Source organism: Cariama cristata, unplaced genomic scaffold (assembly GCF_000690535.1).
Source record: "Cariama cristata isolate BGI_N322 unplaced genomic scaffold, ASM69053v1 scaffold9302, whole genome shotgun sequence".
NCBI classification, from domain to species: Eukaryota; Metazoa; Chordata; class Aves; order Cariamiformes; family Cariamidae; genus Cariama; species Cariama cristata.
Genome location: NW_009602087.1, coordinates 16,777 through 42,810, shown reverse-complemented (window position 1 = coordinate 42,810; position 26,034 = coordinate 16,777). Strand labels below are relative to the sequence as shown.

The 26,034-nt window shown below is 39.4% G+C and overlaps 1 protein-coding gene across 1 annotated transcript in view; it reads left to right on the top strand.

Annotated features, from left to right (window-relative positions):
* The first annotated feature begins 10,394 nt into the window (after nucleotides 1-10,394).
* The window catches only part of LOC104157300 (round spermatid basic protein 1-like protein), a 29,903-nt gene continuing 14,263 nt past the window's right edge, over nucleotides 10,395-26,034 (top strand). The window contains exon 1 of the mRNA XM_009694586.1: nucleotides 10,395-10,504. Coding sequence (XP_009692888.1) covers nucleotides 10,456-10,504 — 49 coding nt within the window. The 5' untranslated portion in view covers nucleotides 10,395-10,455. The remainder of the gene's footprint in view (nucleotides 10,505-26,034) is intronic.

The following is a 26,034-nucleotide window of genomic DNA, read 5'->3' as shown; positions in this document are numbered from 1 at the left end:
CGGGTCGAGCCGTTAGAATGGCTGCCTGCCCTCGCCCCGCCTCAGCACGCTGGCCTTGGGGCAGTGCCGCTTCACGGGGGCCTTACCTGTCTGCCCCTTTCACCCTGCCATCCGCAGAGCCCAGGGTAGCTAGGCTTGTGGACTGCGTGCTAGACCCTGGTAGGAGACTGCTGGCCTTGTGTAAGTTTGTGGAGGAGGCTGTGGCGGCTTAGTCTGCCGTCAATCCTGTCAAAAAAGGGGGTGTGGAATTAGCGATGGCGTCAGCTAGAAGCTGCCAGAGGCCTTAGGTTTTCTTACCTATTAGGGAAATAAGGCTGCCTAGTAATTTACTAGATATCTGCGACCAAAACTGAATTTCTGTCATTGTGGGGGAGGGAAATGGAGAAGACCACATGCCACAAAAAAACCCCAATTTTAAAATTACATCCCAAATGATCTATTTATTAGGCTATTAATTTTTACAGGCTAAGTTATTGACTACCGGAGAGCATGCAGTTAAAATTTAGATACTTAGACTTTTGAAATCTGATTTAGTTGTTGCTTCAGGTTTGCTTTATTTCCTGAAGATCAATGGGCTAAAATCTTCCAAGAAGTGCCCGAGGCCTTCAGGAGAAGGGGAGAAGTGCTGGGTTAGTTTGTTAATGGAGCTGGATAAAAATCGCCATAGCAGGTGAGACAAGATATTAGGCTAGGTTCTTGCTTAGATTCTTGCTGACTGTGATGAACAGTAGATGCTTAGGAAGTAAAAGACAAAACATGAATATATACTTTTATTTCCAGTGTATGCTTTCCCAGTCTCCAGTGACCTTAAACCAGATGTTGATGCTTTTGCATTTACATTGAAATACAAAGAACTTGAAACATTCACTCCATTACTTAGCTTAAGCAAGCTTCCTTTCTTTCGAAGGAAAGATAAATTATAGCTGTTAAGTAGGCTTAGATTACTTTGATTGTGGTCTATACCCGTACTTACAGGGTGAACCAAGCTTGTAGAGAACAATTATTAGTATCAATATGCTTTTTTGTCTATTGATTATGTTGTCTGGCTGCCTTACTGCATTTTCTACTAATTTCTACTAGTATCTTAGTCTCTGATTCACTTACCTTTGAGTATTTTTTTTTTTTAAATTACTTGTTCTTTTTGGTCAGCATGTTGCACGTATCGTTTTGTTCTGGAGATCTCAATTGCTGATGTACAAGAGGGCTTTAAGTATGTCACTGCAGTGCTTTAAAGTATTTCATTTTAGTTTTTTTTTTTTTCCCTGTCCAGAAGATGACTCAGGAAAAGCCTTCAGAAAGGATACTCAGTACATGTTTGATGTTGTTGAAGTCTTCTTGTCTTTAAGGATAGCTTCTAAGAAACTCACCCAATATCTTTCTGGCAAAACTATGGAAATAATAACCATATTGACTCAGATTGCCATAGTCTTCTACCAATGTTAACACAATCATGTTAATAAATCTCTGAGAACAATATTACAGTCACAGGATGAAATGTTTTTTGCATGTTGGTAAAAGAAATGATGACACTGATGGTGTCAATTGAATAACTGTTAATTGAACCCTCCTGAAAGCAATGATTCTTCTTTAAAGGGGAGATTCTGCAACTTGTATCCTATCTGGAAAGGATATTTTCTCAGAACTTACATACTGACAGGGACAAGTAGTTAACTTCTTAGTTGCTGTTTGCTCAACGGATCTATTTACTTTTCATTTATTTTTTTTAAAACGTAAGGACAGGCAACAAATAACACTTTCTAAGGCAAATGAGGCCTGTTCAGCATCTGGGTCTCCAGATTTCTGTTTAGAGGAAGTGGTTTCTATAGCTAAAATTTGATGGCGTAGTTTCCTACATAAATGAAAAACTTTGTATTTGTTAAACTGTATGTTTTTGCAGTGAAGGCTATAATGTAAGAAGGTGAGGGGATGCACTGAGTCTTCTGCTGAGAGCAGCCAGCCTTTTTAAAGTGGTTCTGTGTTTGACTGTAGATTAAAGAACAGATTTGTGCTGTTAATAATTTACTTTTCTGAGGGGAAAGGAGAAATACAGTTATGATGCAGGGAGAAAAGAATGACTGGGGGGAGGCATGCAGAATCATAAGTACAGAGGAGAACGGAGAATGATATATTAGGGTGGGAGGGTGGAATAGGCAGAACTTGTGCATTGGGATTGCTGGGACTATGGCGTAGACGAGAAGGAGACACCGCAGGGACTCTGGTTGCAGCAGTGAATGTGGAATGAGTGAATTTGAGATATTGACATGAAAGAGGGAGGAAATAGAAAGCAAAAGCTATGTAAGAAAGGGGGGTGATTCTGATCTTCTTTTGGGGCAAAAGACATGAACGTAGGTGCTGTAGAAAAGGCAAGGAAGGTTAGAGGAAGGATAGGAGGAGAGTGAAAAATTTAGGCAGCCTATAGGCACGACATCAGGATGGATTTAGAAGATTTTGTATAATAAAGTCCTGAGAGGCTTGCACACACAGAACATATAGGGGAAATGTAGGAATAAAATATGCCCCTATAGATGTAATGAGTTCATAGAAGCCGTCATACATGTAGCTGGTAATACTTTCTAAAAATCAGCCTACTGCAGGCAAATGCAGTCTCCTTTTCCTGAAGTCTGCAGTTAGACAACCTTTTTGCTTTTGGTGCTATGGAAGATGAGCAGCAATGTGAGATTGACAGTATCGATTGATTTTTCTCTCATAGCATTCAGAACTGATACACGTATCGGTGTTGCACCTGCCAGAAAGAAAATTGTGCAGATGAGGGGACTAGAGGTGCAGAAGTCTCTAAAAGAGGCGAAATTATCAAAAGATAAGCAGGTGGAACGGATGAGATTTCCTTAATCGCTTTGAGGCTCTGGAGATGGAAAAACTCCATTCTCCTCTTCACAGCCGAAGTGGAGATGCATTGCATGTGGGTATGTGTGATGGAGTGGAATTCCCAATTGAAGTTTGTCCTGATATGGGTGCCAACATCTATGAACTGGGAGGCGTTGCGTTTCTGATCAGTGAGCTGCGTGCATGCTCTGCTACATACAGCTGGTATGATGCTAGAAGAGAAAGCTTTATCTTGGTGAGAGAGAGGGAGGGCCTACACAGACCTTGGTACTGGAGAAAATGAGGAATGAAGCTAGGGGATCGGGGGGAAGAATGGCAAAATTTGTCTTACGGGATAGCTGGGGCTGTGGCATAGACAAGATGATACAGGGAATCAGGGTGCGCAGTGATGCGGAGTGAATGAGTGTGAGTTCTGGACTTGGAAAAATGTCGTCACAGGACTTTGAGTAGTACCAATGGCATTTTCGTGAATCTAGTTTAATTACTGTGATGATGATAAGGGATATTGACACTGAGGAGGGAATCTTGAGAAGATTTTTCACCTGCCATTCAAAAAAGCTGATTATAGGAGCTGATGTTTGTTCTTTGCTTGCAGTGGTGATTACTAGGTAAGAGAGCCTAGCTTTGAGGCACCTTTCTTTCCTATGTGATAGGAAGTTGTTAAGCTTGGTTATAGTCAAGATGGATGACGTGTTTAAAGCTCTTTAATATTTTTGTATTTTCTTCCTTGAACAAGTCTTCATTTACAGATTTCTCTGGTCTTCTAATTCATTGGAAACACCTTTAACTTGCAGAGTCATAACCAGGCCTTACAGCTTGTGTTTCAATTAAACGAATGGAGTTGAGTGAACCCTTCTGAGATGGTGACCTAGCATGCAGAGAATGTGGAAGAACATTTTGCCATATGCATGATTTATCCTGCAGATATGAGGTTTAGGCTATTTAAAATAAGCTTAAATTTCACTTGTCAAGTACATTCTGATAGTGGAATTAGACGTTGTGTAACTATTTTTGTTTTAAAACATGGTGTGAATCTGACAGAAATAATTGCCGTTCCAGTTCGTGATTATACTGATTCTGTTAGTCATTTAACTGATGCTTGTTCATAACTGAAATTGTTTTCGTAACAGTGCAAAGCTCAGCTCAGCCACTCCCCACTTCATCAGATGATGCCTGCCCAGAGTTTTTTTTTTTGTTTTGGTCCATAGACTAGCTGTAAGGTGTGATCCAGATGCGTGAACCGTCTTTTCTGTTTTTCTTGCAATTTCTGTGTACAGTTTCCCTTTCCCTCCTTTTTTTTGATTCAGTGATCCATTTGCTGATAAGATTACCTTAGCGTGCAAGCAATTAAAAATATCAGTCTCATTTTGTAACTTGCAAATGGGGGCTCATGTATGAGAAAGAACGCTGAACGTGGTACTGTAGCTTTTGGTTTTACTTCTAGTCTTTTCTCCCCGCCCCCCTTTCCTTCTCCTGCTGTCTTTGAAGGATAGATTAGATCAGATTTCAGGTGGGCATTTACCAGTGATTCTTCTGACAACTTTGTTGCTTTGGGTTGCATGACACTTCTTCTGGGTTTTAAGCTTTCAAGAAACTGTACTTTTCAAGCTTGTTAAGTTCAGTTTGCATCGAGTGGATACTCATTTCCTAGTCTGACTTATTGAAGTAGATTGGAGAAAGTTTTGGATCTTTTCCTCTTCTTTAGAGCTGCGACCATGCATCTTGCTAGTTAGGTTGTCTTTTTTCTTCCGCTAAACATTTCCTTCTTCTATTTCCTTTGCCCTTTTTTTTTTTTCTTGTACTGTGTGGCTTGACTCACTTCCCTTCTGCCAAACTCCTTAAATTCAGCAGTCATCTTCACGCTTGTGAGGCCTCTTCTTGGTCACTCTCTTCTGAATTCTTTAATATATTTCTATTTAGATGCCCCACTGCAATCAGCAGTGTCTAGAAAGTGTTTAGGGTTTTAAGTGTGGTATGCAAGAGGAAGAGGGACTTCTGAAATTTCTTTGGATGTTTGAGATTTTATATGCACTTTAGTTTTGAGAGCTGATAGTGACATTAATGTAAGCATCCAACACTGAGATGAATTTGGAGCAGTGTATCTTTCTCCTGAGGGACACTGTCTTTCTCTTTTTGTTTCTATGAAGTAACCATGAAGCTTTGCTAGGCAGAACAAAATCTTTCACTTTCTAAGCTGAAGAACAAAGCAAGCCCCTCCTGGACCCCAGAATCTGGCAGAAACTTATTCTGATTGTAGAATAATAAATAATTTTTCTTAGTTGAAACAAGATCGGTAGGCTGAAACATCTGATCTGAAACCTTGTAGAGGCCTTGTTTGCAGCTGTCATGTTCTTCACTACTGACTTATGCAACTCCCCAGTGCTTCAGCTTAAACTTGGCTCATTCAGTTCTGCATGTAGAAGGTCTCCTTTAGAAGTGCAAAGATTAGAGGAACTGTAAAGATTAGATTTAAATTTCTTGGAAGTGTTTTGATTCTGAAAGGGGTCTGTCTTCCTTCCCATTCACTGGAGGGCTTGGGGAAATGTTCTTGCCTGGTAAGGGGATTTCTTTAGTCATATATTGGATTTTAAACTTTAATTACTGAAAGGGGTATCAGCCAAATATTCCTGGTTATTGGAATGAGAAAGCTGTAATTTTTTTTTGGTCTCAGAAATACTGTGTGAATTTTTTTCATGTTCATTAAGTCAGGAAGGTTGCTCTCCAGTGTACCTTATGCAACTCCCCAGTGCTTCAGCTTAAACTTGGCTCATTCAGTTCTGCATGTAGAAGGTCTCCTTTAGAAGTGCAAAGATTAGAGGAACTGTAAAGATTAGATTTAAATTTCTTGGAAGTGTTTTGATTCTGAAAGGGGTCTGTCTTCCTTCCCATTCACTGGAGGGCTTGGGGAAATGTTCTTGCCTGGTAAGGGGATTTCTTTAGTCATATATTGGATTTTAAACTTTAATTACTGAAAGGGGTATCAGCCAAATATTCCTGGTTATTGGAATGAGAAAGCTGTAATTTTTTTTTGGTCTCAGAAATACTGTGTGAATTTTTTTCATGTTCATTAAGTCAGGAAGGTTGCTCTCCAGTGTACCTTGTATGACTTATAAGTGCAGGTGTCAAAACCGTTAGCATAGTGGTGTTAAACATACTTCATGTATCTGCATAACTAGATAAACACAACTTCTTGAGGTTTTATTTTTATGGGTATTTGTATAAAGGGAAGAGAGTGCTGATGGAAGGAACGGTGGCTGATGTTTTTGTACTCCCCTCCTCCTCCCCTTCCCTTCAGTTACAATACTGTTGGTGTTAACCATATTGATGGTGTCCGTTAGCAGTATTTTGTAAATATTTTGCCTGATGTGCAGTGACAGCCCTTAAATCAAAGGGAGGAGAGAGGCAGAATACTTTGAGCATAATCTATGACTGACTACTAATGTGGGTTACCATCTGGAAAACTGATGCAAAGCAGCTGCAGCTTTTGGCATCTGACAAGGTTGTAAAGCTTGCCTCTTTCAGTGCTGAAACGGACTTATTTGAGCTCCTGCATCTGTTTCAAGGTGTGAATTTCACAATGTGACAGCGACCATGTTGCACATAATCCACTACAAAGTATTTCCCACTTGGCTCGTTCTTTATGCACTTGATTTACTTTTTTTTTTTTGGTCTGTAGAAAGCTTGCAGTAGAGGCAAAGATCTAGTTAAACTTCTGAAATCTGAATGGTGTGGTCTATGAATTTATGTTCGTGGAGGACTATCTGACGTGGGAGGGACCCCAGGCTGGAGCAGGGGCAGAGGGTGAGGAGTCCTCCCCTGAGGAGGAAGGAGTGACAGAGACAACGGGTGATGAACTGATCGCAGTCCTCATTCCTGTGCCACTCAGGGGGAGGAGGTAGAGAAGATCAGGAGTAAAGTCAAGCCTGAGAAGAAAGGAGGGGTGGGGGGAAGTTGTTTTTTAAGATTTGGTTTTATTTCTCATTGTTCTGCTCTGATTTGACTGCTAATAAATTAATTTCACCAACCTGAGTCTGTTTTCCCCATGATGATAACTGATGAGTGATCTCTCCCTGTCCTTATCTTAACCCCTGTAGTAGGAGTAGTACTGGTGAAAGCTAACTGCAGAACATTCTGTGGACATGGAAATACTAGTATGAACATCCCCCTACCTTTTACTACTTTGAGATGCTGTTGCCCAACAAATGAAGTGGAGACCTAAGGTTTTGGATCAGTAGTAGCTGCTACTGGTAAACCTCAAAAAAGCTGTGCAAAACTGTTCCAAGTTTTCTTATCTTGTTCAACAGAACAAGTTTTGTCTTGTTTTCCCTTGCCAAGCTCTCTTAACTGATTGTTTATTCTACAACATGTAGATTGTAAACTGCTTAATGTTGGAGGCATTCCTTTTAAAGCAGGATTTTTGTGCAGAATTTTCACGTTTCTTGGTTGAGAAAGTGGGATTTGGACTGAAATTATGTATGGCTGGAGGGGATTGATACCTTATATTAGAGAAGACGCTCAGAGAGATACTCCTCTGTGGCGTTTTGGAAAGTCCCAAAGAGCTCTAGCCTGTGTTGAACAGTATCAACTTTATTGGGCAACATCATATGGTGCTAGCAGTTAGTCTGGAGACTGTACTTGGTCAATTGTACTTGCCCTTCCTTGTTAGATATCTGTGCCATAGGTATATTTTAATTGGTTTACTGACTATAATGACTACTGTATGCTTCTAAATTTACTTTGTTGAGCCAGCATAGCAAAATTGCAACAGATTTCATGGTAAACTCAATTTTAAAATAATTTGATTTTTCTCTATGCATCCCATTGAAAGCTGTGAAATGGAATGCCTATCACTGAGGAGAATAAACAAAAATCTGCAGTTTGAGAACTGTTTGAGTTCTGCCAACCAGACTAGAAAATACTTATTTTTACTCATAAACTGAAGACATTTGAACTAAGAATTAAGACCAAGTGTTAATCCATGAAATGACTCTCATTTTGACATAGTTTTTTTTTATTACACTGTGTTCTGTCTTTATATTTATACTTTTTTTTTTTTAAGGAGAACTCTAGCATCCAGTGCTTATCTATTCTGTGGGCATTGAGGGAGGAAACCGAAGAATTTGTACATTTAAATTGGGATTCTCGACTGTTCTTTACTTCCCTTAGGCTGTACACTGGTTTTGTTAGAGTACTGTGACTTCTAAAAGGGAAATAGTTTTATTTCAAACCTTCCTCAGCTGCATTTACATTGTATTTGCAATCATTTCAGGTATGATTTGCTTGTGGCGGTTGCTGGAGCAGGTCACAGGACGCTTCCATTGTTTTTTTTGTCTGGAACGTTTTGCTGTTGACTCTGCTAATTGCTTTCTAGATGTGAAAATAAACTAGAGGCTCTTTAAAAGGTTTCAGTTTGTTTTCCTTCCTTACTTATGGGTTGCTTCTGACAGAACTGGGAGATTCATTGGCTTGTGATGCTATTCATGAGCCTGCAATAAAAGATTCTTTCAGTCTTTCTCTCATCTTCTTTCAACAAGGCTCAGCATTCGTATATGGTCCTCAGTCTTTTTTTGATTCATAGATGATAGCAGAAGTCAAGTGTGCCTCTTGAACAGTATGCAAATGTTGAGATAAAATCTAGGTTTTCCTGTGATAATTACAATCCTGGCTGAGTTGAACATTTAGTGCAGGTTACAAATCAAGCCTGGTGTTACTGCCTACTTGCTGAATGAGAGTCTGCTTTCAGAGTGTAACCCTTCCTACTTCATACTCTTCAGGTGCAGGGGATATACAATTTGGGGATTTCTTTTGGGGGAGAAGCAGACTGGAGAGTAAGATTCATGTCTGCCTAACCTATTCCTAGAAAGTACAGGTTTGTGTTGCTTAGGAGAACTTGTTTGGATTCCAGATATAGAGATAAATCTGCTTTGTCATCCCTTCTCATTGAACCGCTAGAAGGCTGTTCTTGGACTCGATTGTTTCAGTCACTTAGAACTAAGAATTCCAGACAGTTTTAAGCACAGCTACCTCATTCCTTCTTACTTTTGTGCCAGCATAGTTTCTATTCTCTCTCCACTGCTTACTTTGATCTGTGGGTAGAAAACAGACATACCTCAATTGCATCTTTTTTGGTTTTTATTTTCTTTCTTAAGCTCTTCCTAAAATACGTTCTTTATCCTAACAACTGCTAGGGTTCAAGTTCTGTAGCCTTACTAGAAGACTCCTAAAAGGAAAGATGTGAATGCTGTTGAGTCATTGTTCCAACATTGACATATATGACATCTACTTATGTGGATGTCATAATCCACAAAATGTCAACCCTTTGCACCTTTTGTTTCACTATTAATGTTCTTGATAAATAGTTTGGTTATGGGACACTTGGTATTGCCTTCTAGAATTGAAGGCTTTCTTTGGTTTGGTTCTGAGGAGTCTTTCTGATTTGTTAGTAGTGAAGATGCCTGCTTCCATTTTGTGTGAATGCTTGAGGAAAAGTAATTTGATTTCTCTTTGCTTCTGCGTGGGGTTTATAATGCAAGTACCATAAAGAAAACATCAGGATTGTCTGTCAAATGTATTATTGAAAAAGCACTCTAAAGCATAACATTATGTAGAAGCTTGAAATCGGGTTTCTTCTTTCCCTGCAGAAGTTAAAAAGCCCAGTAAACTCTTGGAGCAGGTACTTGGCTTCATGCCAAGAAACTAGGCATGAGGTGCTGACTGCAGTGCATCTAAGCCTAGTAAAATCCGACTTCTCAAAATTAAACCTAAACTCAACTTGAAATTATGAATTCCTCTGGGTCTAGTATTTTTCATGTAGAAAGCATACCTAAAGGCTATGCTTTTGTATGACGATTTAAAAACCAGGAGTGACTTGGCAAGAAAGTAAATGAATAATGAGACTGCTCCGGTAAGCTCTTGCTGATTGTAGGTAGGCAAGCAAGCAAGGGAAGCAAGCACCAGTGCATTATATCTGCTGTGCAAATACATTTCATGTGTTTGTTAATTACATCTTACTGCTATTAATGTATTGGTGTAGCCTGTGAACTTAATGTAAAAGACTTTGCAGCTGACAAATCAAGTCTTCATTCCAAGCTACTTGCAAAAGCCTTGAAGTTTAGGCTATGTGAAGATAGTTATGTGAGGTTTCTAGTGTATATACACACGCAGGAAAATACAAACTGTACTCTTTTTTCCCCCATTTCTTATCTAATGTATGTAGTTTGAATTTCAAGAATTAAGAGCTGACTACAGATGCAAAATAAGAGCAGAGGGTAGTAGGAGTAAGCAAAAATTGTTAACTGTGTACAGTTAACATGATGAGTTGTTGCGTACAGTTCTAACATAATAGAAACAAAACTTGTCCGAATTAAATAAGCTTATGTTGGATTATGCAACAGATAAATATTAGCTTTTTATATTATAAGTACTGGGATTTCCTTGTAACTCCTCCTTTTATCCTCTTAATAGAGCTTACATAAGAGTAATATGAAATGTGCATGTGACAATTAGTTTTCCATTCCTACTTAATTGTAAAATATTTGCATTTCAGCTCAAATCAAAGACAAAATTAAAGAAAGGGAAAAGAAGCAAAAAGAGAAGAAGAAGCACAAAATAATGAATGAAATCAAGAAAGAAAATGGAGAGGTCAAATTATTGCAGAAAGGTAGGTTCAAACTATGTAGTGGTATTTCATCCTAGTGCTTTAAAATCTTTTTGTAATTGGATTGGATACTGACTTTTAATACTATGTTTTTCGTTTAACTTAAATGCTACTTTCCCTGATTAGTTGGTAGGTTGCAAATTAAAACTTCATTACAAATGGTAATTGTTTTTGTCAGCTGTGTTAGGTACAGGAGATTATAACTATCACTACAACATTGCTTATACAGTGGTAGTAAAGACTAGTACTTCAAGGAATAATACTGGTGATAACCTACATATTCTCTGCAGTTACTGAAGAAGGTTATCATTCTGTATATTGTGGAGAAGAAAAATGAATCCGTGTCACGTCTTATATCTAACATTAAATGCACGAAACTGCATAACTAAGGAGTTATAATTCAGGAACTTTGTCAAATACTAAAAAATTGTGTGCAACAGGCAGTCTTAATTTTGGCTAATTACTTCAACTTCATTTACTATAATGGAATGTAATTAAGATCACGTTCTCACACTTGCTTGTACATCCACTGAATCTTAGAGTTGTACAGTAGTTGCGATTGGAAGGGACCCAGTCCAATGCCACTGCTCAAAGTAGGATCAACTAGAGCAGGTTGCCCATGACTATCATACTCTGTGTGTCTCCAAGAGTGGAGGCTCCACAGTCTCTCTGGGTGACCAGTATCAGTATTTGACCACTCTTGCAGTAAAAACAGTGTTGTCTTGTGTTTAAAAGGAATTTCTTTTATTTCAATTTGTACCTGTTCCCTCTTGTCTTGTCACTGGATGCCTCTGAGAATTGTCCTACATCTGGGGAAGAATAACCCCAAGCACTGGTACATACTGGGAGCTGACCAGCTGGAAAGCAGCTTTGCTGAGAAGGACCTTGGGGCTCTGGCAGACCGCAAGCTGACCGTGAGCCAGCAGTACACCTTCACGGCAAAAAAAGGCCAACAGTACCATGGACTGCAGTAGGAAGAGTGGTGCCAGCAGGCTGAGGGAGGTTGTCCTTCTCCTCTACTCAATGCTGCTGAGGCTGCATCTGGAGTACTGGGTCCAGTTCTGGGCTCCTCAGTACAAGAAAGATATGGACTTATTGGAGCAAGTTCATCACATGGCCGAAGATGGTGAAAGCACTGGAGTATCTAGTAGGGCCGGTTGCAATAGGGCAAGGGGTAATGGTTTTAAACTAAAAGAGAGTAGATTCAGACTAGATACAAGGAAGAAATTTTTTACAGTGAGGGTGGTGAAACACTGGAAACAGTTGCCCAGAGAGGTGGTAGATGCCCCATCTCTGGGAACATTCAAGGTCAGGTTGGATGGGGCTCTGAGCAGCCTGATCTAGTGGAAGATGACCCTGTTCGTGGCAGAGGGGTTGGACTAGGTGACCTTTAGAGGTCCCTTCCGATCCAAACTATTCTGTGATTCTGTTCTATGATCTTTCCTATGAGGAAAGGCTGGGACAGCTGGGAATGATCAGCCTGGAAAAGAGGAGGCTCAAGAGGAATCTCATCAATGTGTATAAACACCTGGTGGAAAGGAATCAAGAAGATATAGAGCTAAACTCTTCTCAGCAGTGATTGGTGACAAGACAGGAGGCAGTGGACACAACTTAAAACACGTGGAATTCTGTCTGAATGTAAGAAAAAAAACTTTCTTACTCTGAGAGTGGTTGAGTACTGGCACAGGTTGCCTACAGAGGTTGTAAAACCTGACTGGACACGGTCGTGGGCAGCCTGCTCTAGGTGACTGTGCTTGAGCAGGGGGATTGGACTAAATGATACCAAGAAGTCCCTTCCAACCTCAGTGCTTCTGAGTCTGGCTACGTCTTTACACCCTCTGGTCAGATATTTGTACACACTGATAAAATTCTTCTGCCGTCTGCCCTTTCTTTTCTCTTGCTCTCAACCTCTCCTTGTGTGAGTGATGCTCTGTTCCCTTAATCGTTTCCGGGGCCCTTTGCTGGACTTGCTCCACTATCCCCCTGTCTGCCTCACACTGGCAAGCCCGGAACTGGACAGGATACTCCAGATGTGTCTCGCCAGTGATGAGCAGAGGGGAAGAACCATCTCCCTCAACCTGCTGGCAGTGCTCTTCCTAATCCTGTCCAGGAGGCTGCTGGCCTGCTTTACCACAAAGGCACATTGATGGCTTATGGTCAGCCTGTCATCCACCAGGATCTCCACGTCCTTCTCTGTTGGGCTGCTGCCCAGTCAGTTGGTCCTCAGCCTGGGCTAGCGCACAGGGTTACTCCTCCCAGGTACAGGGCTTTGCATGTCCCTGTGTTAACTTCATGAGTCCCCTGAGCTGGCCCGTTTTTACAGCCTCTCAAGGTCCCTCTCTCGCTAGCCATGCAACCCTGTGGTGCGTCAACTGCTCCTTCCAGTTTTGTATCACCTGCAAACTTGCTGAGGGCGTGCTCTGTCCCACGATGTCGACCGTTAATGAAGACGTTGAACAGTATTGGCACAAGGCATCAATGTCCAAGTTAGTCCGGTAGCGACTATTTTCCAGGTGGTCTTTGTGCTGCTGATCACAGTCCTCCGAGCATGGCAGTTAGGCACGTCGTTGATCCACCTCACTCTTTGCTGATCTAGGTCATGCTGCATCAGTTTTTCTGTGAGGGTGTTGGTTATTTAAGTAGACCAATTTTTTTTTATCTGTTATTTTCAGACTCTGCTTTTGAAGTTAGGAACAAATTTCGGATATATTTTTCTGTTATTTTGTCTTCTGTAGGATTTGGTTTACAAACAAAAAACTGAAACCCCCAAACCAAAATGCTATCTTCCAAATGTTCATAGGAGGTCAGAGGCATGGAACCCTGTAATTACTACATCACATACTATGCTGTACTCACAGCTCCAAGTAACTGTGTTAGCAACTATGACAGCTTAAAACCTGTCTTGACCAGATTGTAAGATATCAGCTTAGACCAACAGGAATGTGTAAGCTGGTGGCTTCCTGTGAAAAGAACAGATGTGGCTTGTCTGTGCTGAGCATGAAAGGAAGTTGGTGGTTGAGATCCTGGGCAACACTTAACTGCCTCAACAGTGAAGTTCTTCAGGTTTTGTTTGTGTATCAGCCTTTTTTTACACTGTCCTATTTCTGTTGCCATTCAGCAGATGAGATGGAAGCTGCAAAGACAGCAAGTCTTGTTATGCAGATCTAATAAATGTTAACTGATGGAGGTATTGGGCCTCAAATGGTGCTTTATTTTCAAGTTAATATAAAAAAGCATATGCACAGGGTCTGCGTTAGAACACCTCTGCTGTTCTGAGCTAGTTGAGTAGCAGGATAGGTTATTCTCAGAGAGAACAGTGCTATAAGTGTGTTAGGTGCCTTATCCCTGTTTTGTGGATCTTACATGTTATCAGTCAAGTAATATGTTTTAGGTTTTCTTTAAGATGTTGATGGGAAGTGTTTTGTAGAGGCTATGTTTGGTTTGCCAGTATACTGCAAAATTGACTCCTATTTCAGGGAAAGAAGGGAGTGTGTAAGGAGAGCAGTTATTTAGAGCAGACAGATCCTCTCCACTGGGTTTTTATCCTGTTCAGAACAGCAGCTCTGGATGTCTTCTGTGGGCTTCCAAAATCTGACTAGATGTGCTTGTATGTGCTGTGAAGTTTGTATAATACTTCCTGATTCCTTCTGATGATCGAGCTCTATATCCTGGAAGCTGAGGGCAAGAGAGCAAAGGCAAAAGTGCTTTAAGATGCAACTTCTATGTATCAGTGGTCAGTGCCTCTGTGACCTTCTCAAACGTTCTTAACTCTTCATCTAAGGATATCTTCTTCCTGTGGAACATAAGTTAAGCTCCAAGCCCTTTTGTTCTGAGCTCAGAATTCACTGTGTGGGCTTAGGAACAAAGATTTGGAACTAGGCTACTTTCTCGTATTCTTTGGTTCTTTGGTTTTGTAGTTGGGGTTTTTTTGTGTGTGTATTAGAAGTCTACAGTACTGGTCTCTAAAGACAGCTTATTTCCTTCTTCTAGGCATTAGGTCTATATCTTGGTGTAAAATGTTACTCTGACTATCTGCTGAATGCTGTTCTTATGTTGAGAATATTGTTAGTGTTTTGGTTTTTGTCTTTTCTGGTGTGTGTTTTGTTGTGTGTTGTTTTTTGTTTGTTTTGTTTTTTTTTTTCCTGTTTGTGACTTACTTTCGTTGAGGGAGTGGAGATGATAGCCTCTCTGACTTCAGGCAGTTAAACTAGCTGTCCAAGATAAAGGGAGGCTAATTACAGAAGAAGAGATTGGTACTATGGACTGATGCCTTTTGAGGGAGAGTTTTGAGAGTGCATAAGCCTGATTTTGGTGCCTTGAGCTGAATGTGGAAGAGTTTTCTATTAGGAAGCTTAGGGATGTAAACTGTTCATCTACCTAAATTTGGGTTGCTGTTCCATTGAAAGCAATGATCAAACTTGCCTACATTGGAGAAGGGCAACTCTTAAAAAGGGTATTTTTGCAGTTCCCGAGGCTGCTAAAGGAAATGTGTTTGACTCTTTCAGAGAGCCTGGTAGCTTTTCTTACACATTTAGAATGAAAAGTTTTTTTTTGTCATTCTTTGGCACTTGCAGGTGTATTCTCTGTAGAATAAGGCTATATAATTGCTCCTTTTTCTGTCTGTTATGTGGAAGGAAGAGCTCAGTTTCTGGAAGACTTCTTGGCGCATGCGTATTGTTAAAAATTCAGGAAATATAAGTGATTTAAACTTACTTTTCAAAAAATCTGCGTAATGAAAAAGTTACCTTTTAGAAATTGAAAGCTTCATACAAAAAAAATTCACACCAATGTGACATGGCTGAGGGTTACTGGAGGTCCTGCAAAAAGAAGAAGGTTTAATGGGCTTATTTGTAAACAGTCCCATTTGTATTTTCCCTCTTTAAAAAAAAAAAGTCAGTCTTATTTTTCTCATCACTTATATCAGAACACAGCATTTTCTAAAATGCAAGAGAAATTCTTAGTGTGTGTTTCTGCAAGATTAAATGCCTTGGTTTATGGAGTGCCAAAATGCAGGGAAAAAGGGAGAATGAACATCTTTATCGTGCTGGTATGAATATCTGTAAGTACAAATTGTTTTCTAAAGGTTGGGGGTTTTTTTTTGTTCTTCTGGGAGAAGTGACATTTATTTTAATTGTGCATTCTTATGACCCTTTAAATTTTTTTTATAGGTGGGTTTTGCACAGAAGTAATGATGAAATTGCTATATTTAAGATGAGACCTACCTCCGAGTCGTACTGCATGTTTTTTCCCATCCACTGTATGTTGTCTTTGTGTGTCTTTAGGGAAACTGTTGAAGGATTTGTAAGCAATGCGCTTTAGTTGATGGGACACTGAGGGTATGGGAAGGACAGAGGTATGAGTGCAGGGCAGACAACCCACCACACTGATTTGCCTGTAATACTGATTTTGCTTCACAGTCCTTATGCACCAAGTTACCGACTTTCATCAATAAAATATGAGTATAGGGTGAAACACAGATGCAAAATACAGGTAGGATATGTGCGATGAAATCAGTGAGAGCAGAGCTCTTCTGAGTTCCAGTGGGCCTCAAACATTTTTCAGAAAGAATGCATTAAATCATTTAGTTACCTTTTGTGTGGCTGGTGGGTCACTTTGCCAAGTTTTTCGGAGATGTCTTTGCTGCTGCTTACTCTTGGTTCTGTCCCATCCCTTTACATGAGTGATTCATTTCTACCCTGATGTTGCTGCTGGCTCTGTTAGTCCTGCTGTTCAGCTAGGGCATTCAGTTGGCTATGCAAATCTTCGAGAACTTAACAGGAGCCGACAGTGCTGGACTCGAGCAGTCTCTGCTGTTGTCCAGGCTGGGTGAGACACTGTCCGCAGATGCTGCTTTGGGATGGAGCAGGTGGCAACCAGAGGGAGAACTCTGCTGTAATAGCTTTAAGTGTGTCTTGCTGGAGGTGGGGGTGTGGAGCTTGAACCAAAGATTTCTGGTACATCAATAAAAAACCAAAAGTCAGGTCTCTTTCTACCACTGCCTGCAAAATCTGTGCAGGTTAAAAGGTTTCCATATGAGATTTTTTTTTTGGTTGGAAGAGATCTGAAGTATTGATCTGAAGGCTGTGGGTATAAATTATGATAGGCTATGTGTAGCATATGCCCATGTATTATTTGAAACTTCTTTTTATGGTGAAGACTGTGGAAATAATTGTAGGGGTTTTTTAAATTACTTTATTTCAAAGACAAGGAACTCAAAGATAAGACTTCAGAGAGAATTGCAATGCTGTCACATTTATAGGAACTCTTCATCTGAGAACAGTGTTTCTACCTCCAGCTTATTGCTAGTAAATATCTTTGGGTAAGTTGCTAGACTGAGTCCACACACAATATTTTTCTTTTGCCTTGTGATTGTATTGCATATGTGAAGTGAGTTTTGGTTCTAATTTTGATTGCACAGATGAATTAAAATACTGTGATGGTCAGTTCAGAAAAGAGGTCTACTTCTACGTGGGTTACTCTACTGTCCTTAAAGTTCTTCCATAGCAGGGTGAAAAATGCTGATAGAGGAATGTATTTGCTGCCTTTGCTGCTTGAAGTGGAAGGATTCATTGAATTAAGATGATTAAATCAGCACTTTTTCACCCCATAGTGTATCCAGACATGTGGAACTGCACAAAAATTGTGTCCTGTGTGATTCCTCTTCAGATTCTCATTCTCATATGCAGAACTATAATTTTGAACAGAAATCTTCTGTTATACCTTCCCCCTCCACCAAGTTTCTCTCCTTGCTTTCAGTCTAGGTGGGATTTCTGTTATGGTTTTTATTTTAGTGGAAGGTGTCCCTGCCCATGGCAGGAGGGTTGGAACTGAATGATCTTTAAGGTCCCTTCCAACGCAAACCATTCTATGATTTTGTATGTTGACTTGTTTGGAGAGTAGAGATTGAGAAGTCTGGAAGGAATAATAGGTTGCTGCTCTTTGAAATACTTTTATAAAGTATGTAAAATAGTTAATCTATAATTTTATGTAGATGTATTTAATGTGGTAACTCAGATGGCCAGACTCCAGTGACTGTTTGCAGACTTTGTATTTTCAGACTGTTGTAGAAGAATTAACTTAAAATATTATGGAGCTTTATTTTTTTTTATTAATCACTTTATAGATCTCTGCTTATCTTACAACATCCCATTGAAGCTTTCATAATAAGTGCAATTGTTGGAAAGGGTATATGAGGAAGCATGTTAGGATCTTCCTTTGTGACTGTAATGGGTAAATGACAGTTACTTTAATGAGCTAAACATGGTAGAAGTCAACATGTATCATTGTAGCAACTTTTATCACATCCTGTGTTTGTATGCCTATAAGCATCACTTTCTGAAAATCTTGAAGAACTGTTCTCAAGGTGGTTGTTACTAGTCACCTTCCAGGAGGTCTGAGACAACATAAAATGGGATTATTTGATGTATTTTAGGCTTGATTCTTCTGATGTTTAATAGTCAAACTTTCTAGCCTATAAATAGAACGAGATAGCTCTCAGTTGTACTTCTGCTGTTTTGTTTGTTTCCCGGGCTGTGTACCCAGACACCTTGAAGTTATGTTTGTTTTCAGCACATGGTCTATTAGCTTGTCAACCTGTCAGCAGTTGATCTTGCTCATTCTCCTTATTTGCAGAGTGACTATGTGCATTTTGTCTGTTGAGAATTCTGTGTGCATCTTTTAAGTCTATGAGGAAGTCAGTTCTAATACTTTTGAACTATTTTGTAATGTGTTTTCCTTTAACTTATCAAATTATTATAAAATTATCTTTATTGAAAATATATACACTAAAGTCATAATACATGATATGTTATGTTAAAATCAAAATATAAAATTCTGTCATGTAACTATCTGGCTGGTACAAACTTGAAGGTGTTTTAGGATCTGAAAAGCTTGTCATGGTTTTTCTTGTCCTGGGTGGCTTTTTTCTTTTGGAATTTTTTTTTTTTTTTTTGCTACTGTGAGTGACAATGCCTCCAAGAACACTTGTACTCTCTACGACTGCATATTTTATTTATTTACTGGTTGGAGAATGGCATCTTGGCTGCTCCTGTTCTAAGCTTTTTTTTCCCGCTTGTTTGTGGTCATGAACTTTAAACTCATTGTAACATCTAGGGGGACACTTCAGTGGTTTGAACTCCGATTTCTGTGCTGACTATTTAAAGACAGCCTGAAGAGCTGTAGCAGAGTGGAGTCATCATAAATTTCTAATATGTCAGTAGCTTTAGTCTGAATTGCAGTGAGAATGCTAGAAAATGTTTGAGTCGTGTCTGGCCATGTAGGACTATGGAAAGAACGTGGAGATCATTAACTGGAGGTTACTTCTTACCTATCCTGTTACTGGAGAGTACTAGGCAGAACGTCTTGTAGTACTGCAGTAGGAGATAGCTGGTATAGGACCAAGCCAAAGATTTAAATAATGTTTTCTAACTGGAATAGCCAGGCTGATCTCTCACCGCAGAAGAAGTAGTATACCTGCAGTTGGTTGATACTACTGTGACTTTTCGTGTGCGAGAGAACAAGGAGTAAGATGCTGTGTTCCAGTCCTTCTGTTCAGTTGAAAAATCTGGGAAATGTGGTCCCTGTTTAGGCTTCTCTGCATTGATATTTTTTCCTCTGTGCTCGTATACCCTACGAAGTGCTCCTCAGCTCTGTTAAATTTTGGTGACTGAGCTCTCCTGAAGTGAGGAAATGAAAAGTGACTTTAATTACTGGCAGCAGTTAAAAGTGTTTGTCCCTTCCTGCTGTTAGCTGTCAGCTAGAAAACTGTTGGAAAAGAACAATTTAGTGTTGTTACTAATGTGGTGTGTTTTCTTTTTTTTTCTTCTAAAGTTTCTCCTCTAATAATTTTGGGGGCTGTGACCTCAGAGTTGAGAAATAAGAAACACTGCTCTAGTTGAAACAACTGAATGAAGTAAAAGCTTTGTGGCCTCTACTTACATAAAATTTGGGATCAAATGATCTTATGGACAAAACACAACTTAAAATAGGTGTCAGGTAATTTCTGAGTTTTCTTCTTATAAAAACTCACACTTGAAAGGAATCTGTAGTTACCAGAGTTCAGGCTGTCTAGCATCAATTTAAATTACAAGTACATATCATCTAGTAATAACAGAGCATTGGCTTATTTGCATAAAATCCAAACAGTTCTGAATCTCAGTCCTTAGCAATAGGTCCTGTGCTGTGAGTCGCAGGGATATTGTGGCACCACAAGAAATAAATTTAATGAGTTACCTTGAAAGATCTACCTATCGTGTAGATGTGTGCAGTGGCAGAAGTATGTATTGTATGTAAGGCCTGACTTGCCTAGAAGATGGTTGAAAATTGTTCAGAGGTATTTCTCTTATTGCTGAGTATAAGCATGCATGACCAGAATGAACACAGATTTCTGTTCTTCTAATTTCTTTAAAAATACAGAGCAAGTTTTATAACTCCATCCTCATGCAGATATTGCTAGCTGAATAACAGCAGAATCAAAATTAAAGTTTTTCTGTTCTTTGGTCTTTTTTTATATTCCTGTAAAGTGTGAGCTCGGTCTGCTTTTTAACATCAGATCAAGGGAGAAGTTCCTGTAAATGTCTGTGGGTGCTAAGAGTTTTTCTCCCAGCCTCCACCCCTGTTATTCCTCATTCTTGGAGTCCCAAAGCAGTTCTCCGCCTCACCTTAACTAAAAGAGTATTTTAATACAAGTGAAAATTCTTCTGTCTTTTGTTTCTGAATCATGCAGTGGAAAAAGGTTTTCATTTTGCTTATAGGTGTTTCAGTAGCTGTGCTTGTCTAACGGCATCTCACAACATACAGAGACAGGAGATGCCATGCACTTCAAAATGGCTGCTGTCTTGGCTGAAATTAGATTACAGCAGTTGCATATATATGTGTGTATGTACACACCTTTATTGTGATTGCTGGTGAAGACTCTCTGAAACACTTGTCTTGAAGGTTTTGCATTTTGAGTGTGTGCCTCAATAGTAACCACTTGAGGGGTGAAATAAGTTAGCTAATCATCAAGCACTCCGCTGCTGCTGCCAAATCTTGCTTAAAACAAAGCTGGTTTGGATATCTCAGTCTTAGTGTTTGGATCTTTATTTAGCCTTTTGGATTGCTTATGTTTTCACTGAATTCTGTATGTCTGCTGTGGGCAACTTGATTGCTGCCCTGGGGAGCCATTGAAGGCAGCTGTTCGTGTTTTGGTGAGGTGGTTTTTTTTTTTTTGTTCTATTAGCCAAGTGTCGAAGCACCATTGTTGGTTTTGGAAGAAGCAGCACGTTTTGCTTTAACGTATTTTCATATCTGCAGCAGAGGAGTGACTCAATGAGTGTGTTTGTGCTGGTCTCTATGGCTAATGCAAAAGAAGAATAAGGTGAAAGTACTTTATTGGGCATTGCTAATAGCAATCCCAGTATTTCAGCAAACTAATTCCTTTTGCTATTGAAGTCTTTGCAGCTTTTGAGCAGCTTTAAACACTTACTTCAGAGTGGATCTTTGAAATTCAGCAAAGCAGAAGCCTTAGGCAAGAAATGTGCCTCCTCCTCGTTCTGTGAACTTCTGTTCAGCTTTGAGTAATACTACTTCTAGAAATCAGTTTTCCATTTTGTATTTGTATTGCTCAGGAAAACTTTGGCTGTATGCTGAAATAATTGAACACAAGTATTCTAGTGTTGGGTCTATGTTGATATCAAAGCAGTATTGGGAACAAGCAGTGAACAGCACCACCCGTGCTTGCTGGAATGAATGACAGAGGGAAGAAAGCGTACTCTGATCCATATTACAGTTGAGTTTACTAGAATGTTACCTTTAATAAGGTAAATTGTTTAATGTTAAAAGTTCAAGCTTTTGGGTTAGGAAAGTTTCCACTAACGCTTGCTAAGAACTTGGTCCTATCTCCTGTATGTTTTAAGGTAGTGTTGTTTGTGGTGGGTGGGATATTTTTACCCTTAAAAATTCAACCTTGTTCAGTGCTTGGGGTGGACAGATGAAGGGGTGGTGGGCAGAGTAGCTCAGCAGACCAAGCAGTTTGCTGCTGCTGATGTCGGGTGGGTTCTGCTACTCCTCATTGCCTGCTCTTGGTGATCTCCATGCTCTAGTTCCTGTCTGACAATGCTGTGAACCAATCCTGTTCACTAATGTAGCAGCAAAGTGAATACTTTTCTGCTGAGCTGCTAAGTTAAGTCTATTTTTCTGTGCCATCAGATGAGCATAAGCAGTCAGTACCGAAAGTGGTGTAGGACAATGTGCCAGGAGCAGTGGCAGGGGAAAGTGGGGAGTTGGACTCTACCCGTCTGTGGTGATGAACTCTTAGATTGCTCAGCTGGATCATATATCCACATTTGAAGACCAAACAAATAATTATGAATTTAACTTTTTTCCAGTCTTTCAGTATTCAATTTAATATTATAATATAAATGTAATTTTCTCTACAAAATACAGTGTCTGAAGTACCTAAAAATTTTCCCTGAGTATGTCACTTGCTGCCAGTGTGAAAATAAAGTAGAGCTCTTGACAGAATTTGTCTTGTCTATGCAGTAGCATAAGCCTGTGTGAATTTGAAAAAGGCTCAAAACAACTGATTAGTTTTTGAAGCCATGTTATCTTTCAGTTCTGCTTGCAGTGCTTTTAGAGAGCTAAGTTTTACTCTTGTTGGTATGTAATTTTTTTTTTTGAAGTCTTCAATTCTAGTAATGAAAAAAATCCCATTTGGTATTCCTTTTCTCTTCTGACTTCCGTGTTTCAAGGCTTTTTTCCTTTCCAGTGGCATCAGTAGCTCAGACCCTTGAAGAAGAGATTCATATTTTGTCTCCCAAGGGTAGACACTCCTCATCTTGATTTTGCTCCTGCTCTTCCCAGTTGCAACGAGCAGTTCAGGAGTCTCTGCTCTCTCCCATCGTAGATCTTCTGGTTTTTTTTTTTTGTTATACAGCCTTTTGTTCCTTCAGTGATTGTTGCTTTCTTGGTTTCCAGGTGTTTCACAATTAAAAATGGCCTCAGTTCTATCCTTTTTGGTATATAGAGATCCAAAAAGTTCTGTGGAAGAGAAGAGAGTTGTGTTCAGACATGAGAGGCTGCTAGCAAATATTTATTTGGTTCCAAATTGTGTGCACCATTTTTGCAACTTCTCATGATTTGAGAAGGCATGTACTGGTGAACTTTAATACTTGATAAATCTGTAAATGGCATAACCCTTGTAGTCTGTGATCAAAAGTAAAAACAGTCTGTATTATTAAAATACTTGTTTTTAAAGCTTGAACAGAAAATTCCTCTTCAAGCTGGAAGGAAGGTTGTGTTGGATACCAGGAAGAAAAAATTATTTTTATCCTGTGGTTAAGAGCTTTTTTCTCCCCTTCGGAAGGTTGCATGGAGATGATATGAAAACAAGCACAGAGAGTGATAAATGTTCTTTGCTTTAAAAATGTCTTAGTGTAATCCCTCTTAAGGTTTTGAGTACTTGTGTAGGTGTATACCAAGTTAACCAAAACGTATTTCTACAATTGGTTTTCAATGCAAACCTTTTTGAGATACGTTTATGTGAACTTTGCATAATTTGACACTGATTTACGTTCCATCTATCTGATTTTAATTGTGTATGTTACTTTTTTTCCCCTCTTGTTTCTGTCTGAAAAGCACCACTGCTTTTGAGATCATGGCTTTGCTATTTTGAGTGCTGTTTACTGATGATTAGAATAGACTAGACTATTTCAGTTGGAAGGGACCTACAACGATCACCCAGTCCAACTGTCTGACTGCTTCAGGGCTGACCAAAACTTAAAGCATGTTGTTAAAGGCATTGTCCAAATATCTCTTAAACACTGACAGGCTTGGGGCATCGACCACCTCTCTAGGAAGCCTGTTTTGTAGTTTTGTAACCTTGAAAATAGTGTGTGGCTTTTGTCTGGTGGTGGGTGTGTGGTTGTGTGTTTGTATTTTTTGTGCATAGCTGCATCTGTGAAATACACTGAATGATGGATTAAAAAACAGCCACGACATATTACAGAAGGAGTCAAATGAAATTGGTTGTTAGTCAGTAAAACTTCTTGGAAGATACAAAGGCAGGGCATGGGACAGACTGAAAGGGGCAATCAAATAATCTTCCTTCTCATAATGTGGAAATGGAAGTCAACAATTTTTGAGGTAACTTTTCACAGATACAGATTCATACCCATCTTTTATGTAAATACTTTACATTTCAACTAGTAATAATGGAATGTAATTTAATAGCTGGATGTTCAATAAGGATGTATAGATGCTGATCTTCAATCTTATTAAGGTTTTCTTTGGTGATTATAGACATGCTGAAGTATGAGAGTGCAATTTGGCTCTTGTCATAGTAAAGAGCTTCTTGCTTTAAACTTAGAAGTTGTTGTATTTGTTGCCAGTTACATTACTGCTGATTGTACCCCAATGAATATAAATTTCTGTTCTTTCCCTGCCATACACCAAGTCCCAGATCTGAGTGACTAATCCCTGCAAAATCTGAGCTCCATTTGAGAACGAGTGAAGTGAGTTGACAGGTAACCCCTGCTTTCTCCTGCCTCACCTTGCTGCAGCATTCAGTGCTATAATTCCGTATTTTCTATATTCAAACTAATAGAATATCAGGAAATGTTTGACTTCTTTATGATGATACCCATCAGTATAGCAATGAATTTTCATGTTTAGAGTGAAATTTAAAAATGGTAAGTTAAAGCATTTTTAAGAGTTTGAAATACCTGTAGACTCTTGGATGATCTCTAGTTGTGTATTCCTGCAGTCAGGAGGAAGGAAAAAATTGTCTATTCTGTAGTCTGCATTTTGAGGTTTGGATTGAGATTTCTAAGCCTGTAATATGGAACTTCCCACTGTCATAAACAGTTTCTTTGGTTTTATCCACCCCCCCAATGGAACTGGTGCTGTAATGACACCAGTACAATACCCCAGAATGTGAGCAGTATGTCATTTTTGTCAGGTGATGGCATTTCACTTAAGTACCCTGACACCCTCAATGAACTGTTTTCAGGACTGCTCTGTGGTTGAGGTACTTGGTTGTACACGTGTTGCTGCTCTTTCTGACCTTTCCATGCCCACTAGATGTAAAGACCCGTATGGCAGAAGGAAGAGGTTAACAAAGAAGTGGTGAATATTGCATCTACCAGATGAAGCGGTCGTGTTGCAGAGGCCCATGCTGGTTTTACATTAAATTTAGTCTAATGAAAGGACAGATTTTCATGAGGATACTGTGCCTTTTGGCGGTTGAACTTCGTTAGCTAAAAGTGAAATTGTGCGCATACGGTATGCTATGTTAAATCTGATATAGAGTGAAGGGAGTCTTTGTAGCTCTTAACTGTGTGGATTAGGTTAAGAAATCCTAGAGCCCACTTCCTTGTTTGGGGTAGGTAAGAAACGAGTGATGTCGAGGCACTTCTTCCCTCCTACAAGATGAGAAAATAGAAACTGGAGAACTAACTAGCTTGCCAGCCTCCACTTCAGAAATCCTGGAGGTATGTAGCTGCTGTCACAAACCTGAAGTGCCTCAGAGGCAAGTGTCTTAATTGTTCTCCTTTCCAGTATCTGCACCTTCCATATCCAAAATCTGCAAGAATGTGTGGTTCCATGCACCAAGAGTTGTGTGTTTTTTCTAGTTGTTTTTTTTTTTTTTCAGGACTCTTGTGAATTACTTGGGCTGAGGATTGCAAGCTGAAAATAGTCTACTACATCATAGTAGTAGAGACTGGCTAACTTAACTCTTGTGGATTTGAGATTACTTTAGAAATTGTGTATGTCATTACAAGACTAAAATTCTAAACTTCTTTCTGAACCTGCTGATCTTGAATTGCTTGTTGTGAATATAATTTTGCGCTGTAACATGCCCAGTAATTTGACTTACCAAATCATGAAATGATTTCAACTTCTAGACCTCAGGGCAGTGTAGTGAGAGAAGTTCTTTTGGCTGCCATGTTCTATTACTTGTAAAAAAAACCCCAACCCCAAAGCACTTGAACAAAAACCCTTTAAAACAAGGGAGAGAGAATGTTTGCCTTGGGAATCACTCGAACACCTTATCCCCAAATGAGTACTTTTTGGCTTTAGGCCATTACAGTTTGTTTTCAGTTCAGCTTGCATATTATATAAACTTAGAATGAGTTCCTGTTTTGTGATGTTTTGGGTTTTGGTGTTTGGTTGTTTGGGGCTTTTTTTAATGTAATTTTTTTCTTTAGTTTTTCTTTATTTTGTTTAAATTAGTACTTTTTTAGGAATTATGGGGTCAGTTTTTAGATGTTTCCACATGTATTTCCTTAAAGTTTATTTAGTTCTGCAAAAGTAACCATGTGAAGCTGTCTGACAAGGTAGGTTCTGGCAGTGGCATCTTGTGAACAGCTTGCTGATGATAGTTAATAGTCACTGACAGTTTGTAAACCCCATGTTTGTCAACATTTGTTGACAACTGTCATAGAATGTCTCTGAACTTTCTGGTATAGTAATTGCTGATGACCGGTTAAAGGTAAAGAGTGTGATTAAGGATTGCGACTCATCATGAAAGCAGCTTTGGGAAACTTGCATAGTGG